Source organism: Chlorella variabilis, assembly GCF_000147415.1.
Source record: "Chlorella variabilis unplaced genomic scaffold CHLNCscaffold_12, whole genome shotgun sequence".
Lineage (NCBI taxonomy): Eukaryota > Viridiplantae > Chlorophyta > Trebouxiophyceae > Chlorellales > Chlorellaceae > Chlorella > Chlorella variabilis.
Window position 1 is genome coordinate 1,136,354 of NW_005435076.1, and position 14,959 is coordinate 1,151,312.

Below are 14,959 nucleotides of genomic sequence, written 5' to 3' on the forward strand. Positions count from 1 at the left end.
CTGGTAGCTCTGCTTGTTCTGCTTCCAGCCATGACCTCCATGTAGGTCGAGGTCAGCAGCGAGGCGCGCAGCATGGCGCGCTGCCCCGTGTACGGCTCCGGCAGGAAGATGCCCGACAGCGTGACGCTGCCGCCCGCCTTGAGACTGCGCGTCAGGCTGCCGCGCAGGTGCACCATGAGCGTGCGCGGCGTGGAGCCCTGGGGGACCTGCGGGCAGCGGGCCAGGCACGGCGGTGGTGGAGTGGTGCACGCGCATTGCCGGGAGGGTAGCATTCGTGTCGCTATCCACCCTGTACCGCGCCCTGCTCCCTCAGGCCCCCACAGACAAACACCCACCACATCCCCACCACCACCACCACCACCACCACCACCCCACACCCCACACACAATCGCACACTTACCTCGTCGGGCGACTCCTGTATCTTGCACTCCTGGTACTTGACAAACTTGGAGCCGCGCACCTGCATGAACAGCTCACTCTTGCCGCCATTCATCTTCTTCACCTCGTCGGGCGCCTCCTGGAGCGGGTTGAAGCTCTTGCCGCTGACCTGCGCACCAGGCAGGCGGCGCGGTGGGAGCGAGGTGGGTCATTTTGGTGTGTGCAACAGAACGTCAGGCGGCATGCTGCGGGCTTGGCAGCCACCCAGCCTGGCTCTAGCATATGGGCACCCCGCATGCCGTGCTGCCCTTGCTGAGGTCAACCCTGATTGTATCCATCAGAGCCAAGCGCTCGCCTCTCAAGCGGAAGTGCTTGTGCACACACACCACCCACCTCCTGGTAGATCTCAAACCCGGTCTGGTCGTCCAGGTATGTGGCCACAGTCAGAAGCGGCCGCACATCAGACACCTGCTTGCGGCCGGGCAGGGGGCAGGAAGCTCGAGGTGTGGGGCATAGGCAGCCGGACGGCGATGGCCGCCGCTTTGATGGGTGCATACTGCCCCGCATGCCCACTTGCTCCAGCAGCAGCCGCTGCACCATCGCACAAGAGCAGTGCGCGCTGCCCATGCTGCTTGCCGTGTGGCGCTGCTTGGGCAGGCGACAGCCAGTTCCGCATGCCGCCGGCACCGTAATGAACTGCCCGCCGCAGCCAGACCCCACACACACATGCACACACGCACCCACACACGCACCTGCGTGACGATGCCCCGGAAGGTGCACAGCGAGCCGATGCAGTCTGCGGAGATGTCGCGCATCGTGCGGCGCGCCATCTTGCTGCGCGGACGCACCAGCACCTCGTAGCGGCGCAGCAGGCTGGGCGGCAGCGCAAAGTTGGGGTCCTGCTGCTCCCCCCGCCCCTCCACCTCCATCTGCGCCCGCGTCATCTCCTGAGCCCGCCGCCGCTGCAGGGAGAGGGAGGCAGCGCTGATCAAACCGCAGCAGGCCGCAGCTGGCAGCAGCGGCACATGTCTGTTCCACCTCGTGCACGGTGCCCCACACCGCTCGTTAGCCCCGTGCTTGGCACACGCCGCCGCCCACCTGGTCCAGCAGCACATCAAACACGTCCTCTGGCAGGTTGTCATCTGTGGGGGCAGGCATGATGTTGTCAGCCGCCTCGGCCAGCAGGCGCAGGTACTGCTGCGTGTTGCCCTCCACGTGCTCCACCAGCTCCGGGTCCTTGCTGAACCCATCCAGGTCGTCCAGATCCACATCCAGGGTGCTGCGCTGCCGATTGGCAATGTCTTGCTGCAGGCAGGCAAGCGCGCAGGGAGCAGGGAGGCGGGTGGGCTGGCGCGGCGCACGTTTGAACTGGCCGCCCGGCGGCAGCCATCGCGGGCCATGGCGTCGCCCACCCACCAGCATCTCCATGTACTTGGGCCTGGTCACGGCCTTCCCGCTACCCTCATCCGGGCTCACTTCCAAATAGTTGAGCAGGAAGTCCTCCAGCGCCTCTGCACGACAACAAGGCAGCGATCGGTGAGCGGCGCGCAGCTGTGCAGCACCACAGCAAGCCCCCAGTACGCACGGCGATCGCCCGGAAAGTCCACCGCCATCGTGCCAGGCTTCCAGCTGCTGCAATGGGACTCCCGACGCTCTCAGGGAATGCAAGGGGGTCTGAGACGTCGCAAGGCCGAGTGGGTTTTTGAAGGTGCGGCCTGCCAACGGGGCGTGACTGGACTGCACAGGACGATCAGCGGGTTGTCCATCTGACCAGTCCAGTCCTTGTTTCCGCTTTGGGGTGGTTGCATCAGTGCAACTGTGGAAGTCTCAAGATGGCAGAACTGTTGAAGACCAACAAGGCATGTCGCTCTGCCTGCTGCCTGTCTCGTGGCGATCGCAATTGGATCTGGGTCCGATCACCTATGGCACCATGCCCATGCAGATGTTTGGCGGGTTTGTGCGGCGCTACGCCCACCAGAGCCGCGAACTGGGCTGCAAAATGGTGTTTACGGTCTTCTTCCCTCCTGCCGTCACGAAGGCTCCGGTACGTGGTGGCGCGCCGCGTGGCACCGTACCTCCACGGCACGGCGGGTGGGGACGGCCGCTCAGCGGCGCCAGAATGTCACTCCCTGCCGCTGCTGCCACCCACCCCTCTTGCCGCTGCTGCAGGTGGTGTACTACCTCAGCGGCCTGACCTGCACCGACGAAAACTTTGTGCAAAAGGCGGGGGCGCAGCGTAAGGCGGCGGAGCTGGGGCTGGCGGTTGTGGCGCCCGACACCTCGCCGCGCGGCCTTGGCATCGAGGGGGAGGACGAGAGGTGCGGCGCCCGGGGCATAGCACTGCATGGCGACCAAGCACATGGCTGCTGGAAGCGCCACCCTTGTACCCACTCTTGCTGTGTTGCCCCACCCGCATTGCGCCATGCCTGCAGCTGGGACTTTGGCACTGGCGCTGGCTTCTACCTGGATGCCACTGCCGACAAGTGGAGGCAGTACCGCATGTACAGCTACATCACGCAGGAGCTGCCCGCCCTGCTGCGCAGCATGCCGGAGCTGGACGTCGACAATGTGAGCGGGGGCTGAGGGCCCGCACGCTGCCATGCATGCCTGGGCGCCGCATGTGGCTCAGCCGCCACCAGCCCAACCGTCCGCATGCTTGCGCTGCTGCCTCGCCCTGCCGCTCTGTGCCAGGCTGGCATCATGGGCCACTCGATGGGCGGGCACGGCGCCCTCACCATTGCGCTGAAGAACCCCACCGCCTACAAGTCGGTCTCCGCCTTTGCGCCCATCTGCAACCCCACGCAAGTGCCGTGGGGGCAAAAGGCATTTGCGGGGTACCTGGGGGAGCAGTGGCAGGAGGTGGCACAGCAGTACGACGCCACCGAGCTGGCGCGCCAGTACAGCGGGCCCTCCCTACCTGTGCTGATGGACACCGGCACCGACGACGAGTTCCTGAAGACGCAGGTGGGGCCAGTTTGGAAGGGGACCCCTGGGGCTGGGCCCCTGGGGCTGCAGACGCAGCACACCAGCCAGCTGGCTGCTGCTGGAGCCTGCTGGCCTCATTCCTGGCTGGCTCTGTGCACAACCCCGTGCAGCTGCACCCCTGGGCGTTTGAGGAGGCGGCGCGCGGGAAGCTGCAGGTGGAGAGCCGCATGAATGAGGGGTACGACCACAGGTGAGCGCCGCCCGCCTCCTGGCTTGCCGCGCTGCTGCGGCCACGCGTGCAATCCAGCCCTCGGCTCTCCTGCCCTCAAATTCCCACCAATTGCACATGCCCACTGTGCCTCCCCCTCTTCTGCAGCTACTTCACCATTGCCACCTTCATGGACGACCACCTCTCCTTCCACGCCAAGCACATACTGCCCAGCGCCGCCTGAGTTACTTGCATGCCTCCGGAGTGCCACTTGCAGCTGCTTTTGCGTGTTCACACGATGCTGAGGCAGGCCTGTGGCAGATGGTGTTCAGGTCAAGCAGATAAGGACACAGACGGCGCGCGTTGCCGAGTAGATTGGCAAGGGAAAACTTGGAGGCACGCAGCCAAGAATGAAAGGGAAAATGGGACAGAAAGGCTGGAGCGCCGATCGATGATTCATGGAATGACGCGTGCAGGCTTCCAAGCCATCGCGAATCAAAGGGTGCAGGTGTCAGTGCAATACAGGTCCCAGGCTTCAGAGGGCCAGGAGTTAAGTGAACAAACGCTGCTGGTAGGAGGCAGCGTAGACGGGCGCATGCCATTGGCATCTACAGGGCGAGATGTAGCAGATGCCAGGGCTCCACACGAGTGGCAGCTGCAGGCAGTCGGTTGTAGTGTGATGTGATGCAGAGAGTGCTCAATCCAGCAAGCCGTCAATCCTGCGGCGGTGTCTGACAGAGTGGGTTGCGAGTCGACCGCCGCCGCTGGCAGCAGATTGAGCTGTTGCTGCCAGACGGGCTTGCAAGCGAGTGAAGGGGCGCGTGAGAGCACCGCTGTTGCTGCTGGTGGGAGATGGGGCTGTGTCGCGGTGAGGTGACTCCCTGGCTGGGGCAATGCCCTGTGGCTGCTGCCGCTCGATGCCGGAGGGCTGCCGAGGCTTGGGTTGGGGGTGATGGATGTCCAGGCTGGCCCGGCACAGCGGGCACGAGCCGGTGGCATTCTGCTGGAGCCAGGCGCACAGGCAGGACACGTGCATGACGTGGCCGCATGGCAGCAGCTTGCCCGCCTGGATGTGGAGGAAGGGGTGGAGGCCAAAAACAACTCAGCAAAGCACTGGACTGTTGGCCAGCATAAAATGGCAGGTAATTGCGTCGCAAGGGGAGGCTGCTTGCAGAAGGAGGGGCGCTGCACGCCCGCTCACCCACCTTCATTGAGTCCAAACAGATGCAGCAGCGGTGCTCTGCCAGCTGCAGTACCGTGGCATCCGCAAAGCTGTGCCGCAGCTGGTGCTGCAGGCGGCGGTAGCTCAGGTGGCGGCGCACGCGGCACCGAATGACGCCCACCAGCAGCCTCACATCCAGGAACAGCACCCCGTCTATCAGCTGCAGCTGCAAACCGTGCAGCCACCTGCAAGGAGGTGGACACACTCACTCAACCGGCGGCAGCCAGGGTCCACCTCTGCTGGCTCTCTGTTGGCCTACATGCAGCCTGCCACCATGCAGCCTCGCTGCCCACCAGAGGTGCAGGTAGTGGAAGAGGCTCAGCCCGAGCAGCGTGAGGTCGGCCGCAAGGTTCAGCCAGTACACCAGCTCGGTGCGGCCCTCCCACGGCTCCCGCTCCTGTGCGGCACCAGGCAGGCAGCATGCGGTGTTTCAGGGCGGCTCCACAAGGTCGAGCAACTGAGCAGCATTGCTCACATCTTGCACCGCCGCGCAGGTAGGGTCCGAACCCCATGCAAACCAAAAGCTCACCTCGCCGCGCACCTCCGCCCGCATCACCTTGCAGTGGTCCCAGGCTTGCACCGCATACTTCAGCAGAGCATATGCCGCATCCACCGCCACAAACGTGGCATCAAACAGCCACAGCAGCGCATGGCTGCAGGGAGCAGGGAGCACAGCAGACCGGTGGAATGCAGACCAGCTGCCGCACACAAACAACCGGTCACAAATCAGCGGTACGCAGCACAGGGGGCGTGCAATGGCTACCCACCTTAGCGAGCCCCCCTGCATGCCTCGTGCGGTGCGCAGGAAGCCAGCCACCCAGCTGAGGTCTTGCGCCAGGATGCCGCCCAGCAGCAACAGGATGCGAAGGTGCTGCGCCAGGGTGGCGGACGGCGAGGACAGGAGGGCGTCACCGCGCAGGCTGGCCAGCTTGGTGAACATTGAGAACCAGCAGATGACGGCGCACCAGGCCAGCCACTGCAGCGGCAGGGGCGACAGGAATGAGCGACCACGACTCGTGTGTACAGCAGCCGAGTTCTTAGCAGGCAACAGAGGCAGGGCCCCTGGCAAGCAACAGGCAGGCCCGGTTCCCACACTTGCCTGCATCACGCCCCCATACCCAGGGCTGCGCACCACCGCCAGGAACGCCACCTTGAGCATGGCAAACTTGAGGAACCTCTGCAGCAGCAGCAGCAGCAGATGCACACGCGAGCAGGAGTTGAAGACACTTCTGGTGGCCATCCTCAGACTCAACGATCCCCGAGCGGAGTGCAGGCCAGACCTCCCACCCCCTGCCGCGTGCCTCGGCCAGCTGCGAGGTCTCGGACGCGGTCAGCTGTCCCAGAAACAGGGTCTTGGTGACCAGGGTGAAGCCGGCGTAGACTCCCGCCGCCAGGTTTGCCGCAAAGAAGACGCCCAGCTGCGTCTGCAGCACCATCTCCAGCGTCGCAAAGGCCAGCCGCTTGGCTGACGCTGTGTCTACATCATAGCCGCTGGACAAGGAGGGACAACAGGGGCGTTCAGTGTGGTGCGGCAGGCCCATGCCTCGCGAGAACGCGCAAAGTCAGCCACGCACCTCGTCGCCAGGTGCAGCATCTTGGCTGCCTCTCCCGCCGCCTCCTGGCCCTCCTTGCTGGCGGTCAGCTGCGAGTACACGCCGGCCCCGCTGACCAGCGTGTAGACTGCCAGCATCAGGCAGGGCTCGGACAGAAGGGGGCTCTGGCGCACAACCGGCGGCATGGCGGCCGCCACTGCCGGAGCGGGCGGGTGCAGCAACAGCGGCGGAAGGCGGTCAGCTCCTGTATGATGCAGGCCGCCACGGCCAGGTCTGCAGCAGCACAGTTGCCGTGGCGCGATTCTAAGGCGATCCCACCCGCTGTGTCAAGCGAGGGCAGGACTCGCGCTATGAACTGCTGGTGCTCAGCACATGCAAACGACGTGTCGAGAGGCCTGCGAGCGCCCGGGCAGGCCTTTGTAGGAGCAGTAGCCTACTGGAAACCGGGCCGCTGGTTGAGGCCCACAGCCCTGAGGATCAGTGGATGTGGCGTTGGATGCTCAAGGCTTTGAGGCTGGCCAATTTGGGCCGTCCCACCAGGTTGGCCAGCCGTCCCGCCACCGCCGCCGCCGTTCCGCCTCAAAATCAGTCAAAATGTGGATCCCCATTCGATTTCCTTTTGCATCATTCAAAAAGCAATATGTGTGGCTGCCAATACTGACAGGCTGCTGCGAGTTTGTGTGTGTCGACGGCGGGCTCTGCCCCCCGGCAGCCGGCAGGGAGCGGACCGCCCGCTGCAGCGACTGAACCACCTGATGGGCTGGTGATCTTTACTTGCCTGTCGTGGTGCATGAGATCCGCATTGGTCCTCTCCACTGTGTGTCAAAGCAGCGAAGGCACCTGGGCTAAGGTCGCCGTGTGACTTGCAGGGTGTGCGTCACAGTTGCGCCTGGGCCTTGCGCATCATGGCAATTGAGTCCTGGACGCAAGCCTCCGCTTCGAAACGCAAACGGTTTGATGGTGTCTCCTCTAGGGCTGGGGTGTAAAGCCAGTTGGCGCCACCTGTGAAGGTCATCTAAAGCTTTAGTGAAGATAAAGCCTTTACTGCCTGTCTGTAATTCACTATGTGCGCCTGTGAACCCACTCGAAGCTGTAAAGCTTATATAAAGCGTTACTGAATAGCACCTGCTGGCAATAATGCCCCATTTTGGAGGGTAACATAGCCCAGAACAGGGTAAATTTATCTTACAACATGGAGAAATAAGATGAAATTGCTGTGAAGGGCGCCATGACCACATGGCCAGCCATCCCTGCTTCGAGATGTCACCGTTGATGGCGGCGACGTAGCCGCCATGCATGTCCAACTCCCCCAGCCGGACTGGAGTTGGCCTGGGAGGGCGTGTATGGTCTTCATACAACTCCCAGTTCTACGGTTATGACACAATTGACCATTCAAAAGCAGGTTTTAACAAATCTGCCGCCGCCCGCTGTAAACCTTTCCTGAACCTTTCCCACTCTTTACTGTCGTGGTAAATGTGGCCCAGGACAGCAGTGAACCATTAAATCGTAAATTTACTTTACTTTAGCATTACCGGTTCATCGTTACTGCCCAGCCCTAGTCTCCTCGCTCCGTGCTGGGACTGCTGCCCTTCGTTTTATCCTGATATCTCCCTCCCCTGCCGCCCCTCCCAACGGCACCCTCGGTTTCTACAGTTCAACCCATCTCCTTTTCGCAGCATGGCAGCCTCGCTGTGCTCGCCGCCCAGCGCCCGGCCATGCGCCGTGGCCCCCTCCCGGCAGCAGGCGCCCCAGGCAGCGGCCCCGTGCCAACTGCAGCGCAATGCACGCGCCACGGGCGCCAGGCGGCGGAACCAGCAGCTCGTCCTGGCGGTGGCGGCGCCGGTTGCCACCGCCAACGGCAGCAGCAGCAGCAACGGCGCGGGCCCCGCAGCAGGCGCCATGCCCACTGACGCGGAGACGGCGCGCACCATCGTCGACCTGGTGGCGCACGGCACGCTGTGCACCATCAGCGAGGACGGCATCCCCCTGGGCACCTATGTGTCCTACGTGCTGGACGACGCGGGGCAGCCCATCCTGAGGCTGCGCGCCGACGCCGTGCACACCGCCAACCTCAAGCGCGACCCCAAGTGCAGCCTGTTTGTGCAGCCGGGGGAGCACCCCGCGCGCCTGCTGGCCCGCGTCACCCTCATCGGCAGCGTGGAGCCCGTCAGCGCAGGTGTGCTGGTGCAGGGGGGAAGCCTTCGGCCGTGCTGCGGTTTGTTCGCAGCGCAGCAGAGCTGCATGCTGATGTGAAAACTGGGTGAATCAGACCTGCCTGCCAGTCCTGCGGGGAACCAGCAGCTTGCAGTGCGCGGCGCCACCAGCCGGAGGCCCACGCCTCTCCCCTACCGCCCCGGGCCTCTGCCAACTCCTGACCGCCCCTTGGCCTCGCCCCCCACGCCCGCCGCGTTGCGCAGAGCTGGCAGAGGAGGCCGCCGACCTGCACAACAGGCTGCACGCCGGGGGCATGGGCGTGGACGCCCCGCAGCCCACCGACCTCTACGTCCGCCTCGCCGTCGACCGCTGCTTCTATGTGGGCCAGCTCAGCGGCAGCTCCTCGGCCGAGGTGCTGCCGGGCGGCGAGTACCGCGGCGCGGAGGCCGACCCGCTGCGCACCCGCGCCGCCGCCCTGGTGCGCAACATGAACGCCGACAGGCCCGAAGACATTGTGCGCATCAGGTGCGGCTGGCGGGCGGGTGGGCCGCGGGCCCAGCAGGCCCATGCATGCAGGCCCTGGGAGTGTTTTGAAGCGCGTATGTCCCAGGCAGCGGCATGGTGCTGTGCGGGCCTCTGCTTGTCTGCCATCCACCTGATGCGCCCCCTCAGCTCGACCCGCCCGTGCGCCTCCTTTCCCTGCAGCTGCCACGCGCTGGGAGTGGCGTTTGAGGACATGGCGTGGGCGGAGATGGTGTGGGTGGACCGGCTGGGGGTGCACATGCGCGCCGCGCGGCAGGACGGCAGCGCTGCCCAGGACCTGCGCGTGCCCTTTGTGCGGCCGGTGGAGGATGAGCGGGAGGCGCGCTCCGCGCTCACCATGATGGCGCAGGTGGCCTGGGAGGCGCAGAGGTGAGGAGGGGGCGGGTGAAGTGGGCATGGGCAGAGGGGTGCGGGTGCAGGCACGCGCGGAGGCAGTTCGCCTGGGCTCCAGCAGCACCTTGCTCTCACCGCTGCTGCAACCTTCCTGTGGTGCTGCAGGCCGTATGTGCCCCAGACCGTGCCGCCCCAGGATGCATCCAACAACTGACGGGTCCTGGAGCTGCATCAGTTGGGGCTGGTGGCCCATTCACAGGTGCCAGCCTCACTTGTGCACACCATCAATGCATGGCACTCTTGCTTGGTTTCCTTTTTTGCTGTCAGCCATCGTTTGCAATGTTCACTCCCATTTTGTTGTTGCGTTCCTGCTGTTACCGGCTTGTAGCACCTGCCGTGCAAGATGCCCGCAGCAGTCCCACGGGTGCCAGCATCTTGTGTCCCTTTGGGCACATTGCAGCAGTAACAGTCAACTCCAGTGACAATGGCATGCATTCAAGAACACAGCCTGGCGGTTTCGGCAGAGCATCAGCTCGGGCGATGCTCCTCGACCTCCGCCGCTGCTGAACCCTTCGGCTGCTGCTGCGCTGCCTGCCCTCCCTCCTGTGGCTGCCCTCCCTCCTGCTGCTGCCGCTGCTGCTGCTGCTTGCGCTGCTCGTACAGCTGCTGCGCCAGCTGCCGCACATCCCAGGCCCCCTCCACGCTGTACTGCCCGATGGCCTCCCGCCGCAGCGCCGTCAGGTGCGCGGCAGAGCCCAGTGCGGCGCCCAGGTCGTGCGCCAGCGAGCGTATGTAGGTGCCCTTGCTGCACACCACGCGGAAGTGCACGCACTGCGCCTCGCCCGCGTCCCGCCACAGGTCAAAGCTCTCGACTGCAGGGCAAGGGTGGAGCAGGGATTGGGATGGTGGCAGGTGGCAGGTGGACTCAACCACCCATTTAGTCCCCCCAGAATGCGTCCCCACAAAGCACCCAGCCACCCAGGCTTACGCCCACACTCCCACCTGTGACGGTTCGCGGCTGGCGCTCCAGCTCCTTGCCCTTGCGCGCCACATCACACAGCTTCTGGCCACCAATCTGCACCATGCGGAGCACCACATGGTGCGGCAGCGGTGTGGCGGAGCTGTGGCAGAGCAACAGGGGTGGGAACCAGCCCTATGCTTATCCAAGCCCAATACCAAACCTCAACAAAGCTGCAATCCAGGCCTTGCCCCACTTGAGACAAGCCCACCCACTGCGGTCTGTTTGCCCAAGGCCGCACCTTGATGGCTGAGTACATCGGCGGCAGCTGCTGGATCTCGCCGACCAGCCCATCCCGCGCCCGCAGCAAGTCGTCGTCTGCAGGAGCAGCAGCGCAGCAGCGAGGGCTGCATCTCGGCCGCGCAGCCGCGGCCAGGGGGCTCTCAGGCCCTGTCCCCTGTCCCCCACCATGGAATCAGGCGACGCCACTCCACCACCCGTCACCCCCCTCCAGCCCCACCCGTGATGTGCTCCCACGGCGCTCGCTGCTCCACAGGCGTGTCTGCGTCATACGAGGGCGTGCCCTCCCCCAGCCGCAGCGTCCCGCTGTAGCACTTGTGCATGGCCATGAACGCATCCACCGCCTTGGTGCCCCGCCCCACGCACACGATGAGCAGGCCGGTGGCCATGGGGTCCAGCGTGCCTGCACAGCACAGCACAGCACAGCAAAGCAGGGCACAAGCTGGAGGGGTGGGAGGGGATGGCGTCGAGCAGCGGAGAGGGGAGCGGGAACAGCGCTAGTGCCAGCAGGGCAACTCTGCCGAGGCCTGTGCCACGCCCCTGGCAAGCCCAGCCACCCACCTGCATGCCCGACCTTCACCTCCCGGTTCTTCTTGCCCAGCAGCGCCGCCAGTGCGGGGCGCAGCTTGCCGCACACGTCGAACGAGGTCCACTCCTTTGGCTTGTCCACAAGCAGCACAGCATTGTCCCAGGCCGCGGGGTCGGCCGGTGCTGTGGGCGGGTGCACGGGCGTGGGCATGACCAGCTGCTTCTGCTTCTTGGGAGCGCCGCTGTTGCTACTGGCACCGCCGGCCTGCTGCTTGGGAGGGGGGCTGGCCTGAAGCAGCTGCTCCGGCTGCTGCGCACCCGCCACGGTCTGCGGCGCCGGCTCCCCGCTGACTGCCGTGCCGGCCTTGCCCCCGCTGGCGCTCGCAATGGCTGCTAGCCGCTGCCTCTTCAGCAGCGGCTGATGCACCTGCTCTGCCATTCTCGTGATGCCTTGGGGCAGGCGGCGACCTGCGAAGCCGGCGTTGGATGGCGGAGCAGCGGCGGAGGTCTGGTGGCGTCACGACCAATTGCCCGGCATTCGTTAATCGCCCACCATCACACACAACACTCACCAGTGGCAACCCTGCCCAGAGCAAGCAGCTGTGCAGTCCCGGCCACCATGCGCTGGGCTGCTGTTGGAATGCCGATGCCGGGAGCCGCTCAAGCTGTGAGGGGCTGGAACAGGGCATTGCTTCAATTCGCTGGGAGGAGGCCGTACGGCACTACTTCCAAAATTGCTGCCCGAACCGGTGAATATTGGCCCAATTGGCGTTTGGTAGCGAATTTCAAAGCGATTCACCAGCCCTGGCCTTGAACCATCGCCTCTCAGATGGCGACACCACTGGACTTGAGGAATAGGCGGCGTGAGGCACAGGCAAGGATGCCAGCCAGCCCAGAATATGATTGGAATACAGCCACAGCAGTGCCGATGTGGCGGCTCTTGGGCGCTTGCCGCCACTGCCAACTCTGCCACCGCCCATGCATAACCACCTTCTTGAGCCATGCCTGCTTGTGCAGCGAGCAGTGCGGCTTGCCGTGAATGCTATCAACGCTGGGCTGGACGACTGGAAGGTGGGTGTATGCAGCATTTGTTGCAATTTGCGCAAACATTGATTGCCAAAAATGGCATAGACTGGCATGCGCACTTGCCGGCGAATAATTCACTGAGGATAGCCCTGCATGGCATGCAGGCTGCCGTGGGCGACAGCAAGCGGCACGCCACAGCACTTACCAATGCGGTGCTGACGCAGTTGCATCTGCCTGCCCTGCCCTTGGACCTTCTGGCAGACGTGCCAGACCTGCGGGAGGCGGCAGCTGCCAAGCTGGTGCAGCAGCAAGCATTGGCGCTATCGGAGCTGGCAGCTTGCTTGGAGCGGCTGCAGGCGGCCGTAGAGCGACTGGCAGAAGCAGAGGGGGGCCTGCAGCAGCTGCTGGAGGTGGAGACGGCGGCGCCTCTGCTGGCAGAGAGGGCGGTGTTTGCCACGTTGCCGCTGCACCTGCTGGGGTCTATGGTGGAACAGGTGCGGAGCATGCACGCCACTGAGCTGGTGGCGAAAGAGGCGGTGCTGCGCGGCTTTGAGCAGATACTAGGTGCGCCCTGGATGCTGTTTGCCCCTGCAACAGCTGTAGTCACTGACTGTGGCATGAGCACTTGCAGCTCAAGTGCTTGCAGCCGATGTGCCGCAGTGCTGCCAGAGGAGGACCCCATGCCCTCTCATGCTGCCGCACCTTGGGGCTGCAGGCGATTTGAGAGCAGCAGAGGAGCGAGAACAGAGCGTCAGCGGCACAGGCCCTGGCGGCACAGGCATGGCAGCGGCGCAGCGCGAGGAGAAGCTGCGGCGCACGATGCAGGTGTACGTGGTTGCCTGGCTGCTGTCGGCCCAGGTGGATGAGCAGCGGGTGGAGGCACACCTGGCCCTGATCAGCGCCGACATGAGGGGCTTCTAGGGCCGCCGCGCTGCGACGTGTGCGTGTGCATTGCCGGCCCGATCCCGATTTCATTTCATTCATTTCATGAAGCATCCGTGCCTCGCAAAGGGACTGCATCTAAAAATCAAATGTGCAAGCTCCTGGCAGGCTGTGCCCACAGGGGTTGCAGGACTCCGCTGGGGCAGAGTCGCATGCCGCCGTCATTGCAGGCTGTCCAGCGTGTGCACGGTTTGCTTGGGCGCCACCCGCTGTATGTTGGAGCCGTCTGGCGCCCACAGCTCCTCCAGAGCATACTCCTCCCGGTAGCCCTCCAGAAACACGTGGGCCACCACGCTGCCGGCATCCACCACCAGCCACTCCGAGTCGTCCTGTGGGGAGGGAGGTGCCGGGTGCCAGGGCGCAGGGGTCAGGCAGGCATCTTCGAGCAGGTGTGGAGCGTGGGGCGGGTTTCGGGGCTTGAGATGGCACAGCGCGAAGTGCAGCCTGCGCCCGGGCCTCTCACCAGTGCGCCCTCGACGGTGGGGGCCACCCCGGGCGCCACCTCCCGCGCCCGCGCCTTGAGCTGGTGCAGCACCGCCGCCGCCAGCATGCGCACCAGCCGCTGGCTGCGCGCCGTGGCTAGCACCATGTAGTCTGTGAAGGCGCAGCGCCCGCGCACATCGATGATGGCCACGTCATCGGCGCGCGCCTCTGCAGGGCGAGGGAGGCCAGGCACAGAACCCGGCGTGAGCACCACGGATCGACGCAGAGCAGCACAGACGCGGGCCGCAGCAGAGCTCGCAGCAGGCGCTGGGCTGGGGAGCCCACCTGCCAGGATGTCGGCCACCTCCTGCGGCCGAAAGATCTGGGCATACCCCGACTGCTGCACCATCTGGCGGTGGCTCTCCCGCAGGCTGGCCTCTGGCACGCCATACCCGCCCCGCTCCGCCGCCGCTGCCAGCCGCTCCGCCACCACTGCCTGCGCTGCAATCTGTCGTCGGCTGACCACCCTGCAGGCAGCAGAACACCGGATTGCCGGGGTGAAGGTGCAGGGAAGGAAACACTCACACTGGCTGGTTCCTTGCACACGTGATCACCGTGAAGGAAGGGCGAGCGGCACGGCAATGCATCGGGGCGCACTCACCCCTCCTTCATGGCCGCTCCCGCCCGCGACACCGCCGCCGCATGCTGCTCCTGCTGCCGCTCCTGCTCTCCGCTGCCTATGTCCAGCAGGCGCTGCACCAGCACCTCCTTGGTGCCGCGTGTGTCTGCCCCCAGCTGCTCCAGCAGGCCGCGCAGCTGGTCAACTCGTAGCGCCCGGAAGGCGGTTTTGTTCAGGCGCTGCGGCTGCTTGATGGCTGGGCTGGCGGCCTGCAGGGCGGCCAACATTGTGTCCACCGCGCTGGCACTCCTGCAAGGGAGCAGGGGAGCGCGCATGGAGCAGTGCAGGGCGGGGCAGGCAGGCTCGGCGCAAGAAGGCAGCCGCACGGCGGTCAACAAGGCAGCATGCAGGCCCGCCGCTCACTTTTGCAGGGCCTGGTGCTGCAGAATGATTTCATGCAGCCGCGGGTTCAGTGCGCTGATCGTGCTCAGGTCGGGCACACGCAGCACCGGCTCCGGCTCGTCGGTGAGGGCGCTGCCGCCTGTCACTTCTGCGGCAGCGGCGGCCTGCCGCCGCGCGGAGCTATATGGCCTGTCTTCCTGCGCCTGCCGCAGCTGCTGGAGGGTGCTCAGGAGCAGCGGCAGCGCACGCTCGGGCTGCAGCGAACGGCCGAGCTGTCCAAGCTGCCCCAGTTGCCTGCCCAGTGCCAGCATCGTTGCCAATTACGCAGGAGGATGATTGATTACGCAGGAAGATTAGTGATGCCCCTGCCGCGCATGTTTGGGTCCTGGCCGCCCAGCTGGACACACATGCATGAAGGAGGATCCTCACGGGGCTCTTGTAAACA

The 14,959-nt window shown here is 65.0% G+C and overlaps 6 protein-coding genes across 6 annotated transcripts in view; 2 read left to right on the forward strand and 4 right to left on the reverse strand.

Moving 5' to 3' along the window:
• Window positions 1-1,806, reverse strand: part of CHLNCDRAFT_52849 (hypothetical protein) — a gene marked incomplete at both ends in the record, with an annotated part of 3,437 nt that extends 1,631 nt beyond the window's left edge. The window contains 6 exons of the mRNA XM_005847114.1: window positions 36-206; window positions 401-547; window positions 772-846; window positions 1,131-1,340; window positions 1,477-1,683; window positions 1,795-1,806. Of these exons, the coding sequence (XP_005847176.1) occupies window positions 36-206; window positions 401-547; window positions 772-846; window positions 1,131-1,340; window positions 1,477-1,683; window positions 1,795-1,806 (822 nt within the window). The remainder of the gene's footprint in view (window positions 1-35; window positions 207-400; window positions 548-771; window positions 847-1,130; window positions 1,341-1,476; window positions 1,684-1,794) is intronic.
• Window positions 1,807-2,320: 514 nt separating this feature from the next.
• On the forward strand, window positions 2,321-3,755 carry CHLNCDRAFT_23967 (hypothetical protein; the record flags this gene model as incomplete). Its single annotated transcript, XM_005846912.1, has 6 exons — window positions 2,321-2,422; window positions 2,548-2,696; window positions 2,811-2,946; window positions 3,070-3,342; window positions 3,474-3,553; window positions 3,680-3,755. The coding sequence occupies 6 exons, from the start codon at window positions 2,321-2,323 to the stop codon at window positions 3,753-3,755; spliced, it is 816 nt and encodes a 271-aa protein (XP_005846974.1).
• A 453-nt stretch (window positions 3,756-4,208) lies between these two features.
• On the reverse strand, window positions 4,209-6,471 carry CHLNCDRAFT_134959 (hypothetical protein; the record flags this gene model as incomplete). The annotated part of the gene is made up of 9 exons (XM_005847115.1): window positions 4,209-4,230; window positions 4,498-4,577; window positions 4,717-4,918; window positions 5,027-5,130; window positions 5,263-5,386; window positions 5,501-5,709; window positions 5,827-5,910; window positions 6,014-6,224; window positions 6,308-6,471. The coding sequence occupies 9 exons, from the start codon at window positions 6,469-6,471 to the stop codon at window positions 4,209-4,211; spliced, it is 1,200 nt and encodes a 399-aa protein (XP_005847177.1).
• Window positions 6,472-7,963: 1,492 nt separating this feature from the next.
• Window positions 7,964-9,530, forward strand: CHLNCDRAFT_52852 (hypothetical protein; the record flags this gene model as incomplete). The annotated part of the gene is made up of 4 exons (XM_005846913.1): window positions 7,964-8,462; window positions 8,704-8,965; window positions 9,146-9,352; window positions 9,482-9,530. The coding sequence occupies 4 exons, from the start codon at window positions 7,964-7,966 to the stop codon at window positions 9,528-9,530; spliced, it is 1,017 nt and encodes a 338-aa protein (XP_005846975.1).
• A 446-nt stretch (window positions 9,531-9,976) lies between these two features.
• CHLNCDRAFT_12296 (hypothetical protein) lies at window positions 9,977-11,253 on the reverse strand (the record flags this gene model as incomplete). Its single annotated transcript, XM_005847116.1, has 5 exons — window positions 9,977-10,188; window positions 10,319-10,391; window positions 10,576-10,652; window positions 10,795-10,977; window positions 11,136-11,253. Coding segments are annotated over 5 exons (663 nt in total), but the record flags the coding sequence as incomplete, so codon positions are not given.
• A 1,978-nt stretch (window positions 11,254-13,231) lies between these two features.
• On the reverse strand, window positions 13,232-14,825 carry CHLNCDRAFT_134963 (hypothetical protein; the record flags this gene model as incomplete). Its single annotated transcript, XM_005847117.1, has 5 exons — window positions 13,232-13,399; window positions 13,534-13,721; window positions 13,839-14,020; window positions 14,155-14,421; window positions 14,536-14,825. The coding sequence occupies 5 exons, from the start codon at window positions 14,823-14,825 to the stop codon at window positions 13,232-13,234; spliced, it is 1,095 nt and encodes a 364-aa protein (XP_005847179.1).
• Between the last annotated feature and the right edge of the window lie 134 nt (window positions 14,826-14,959).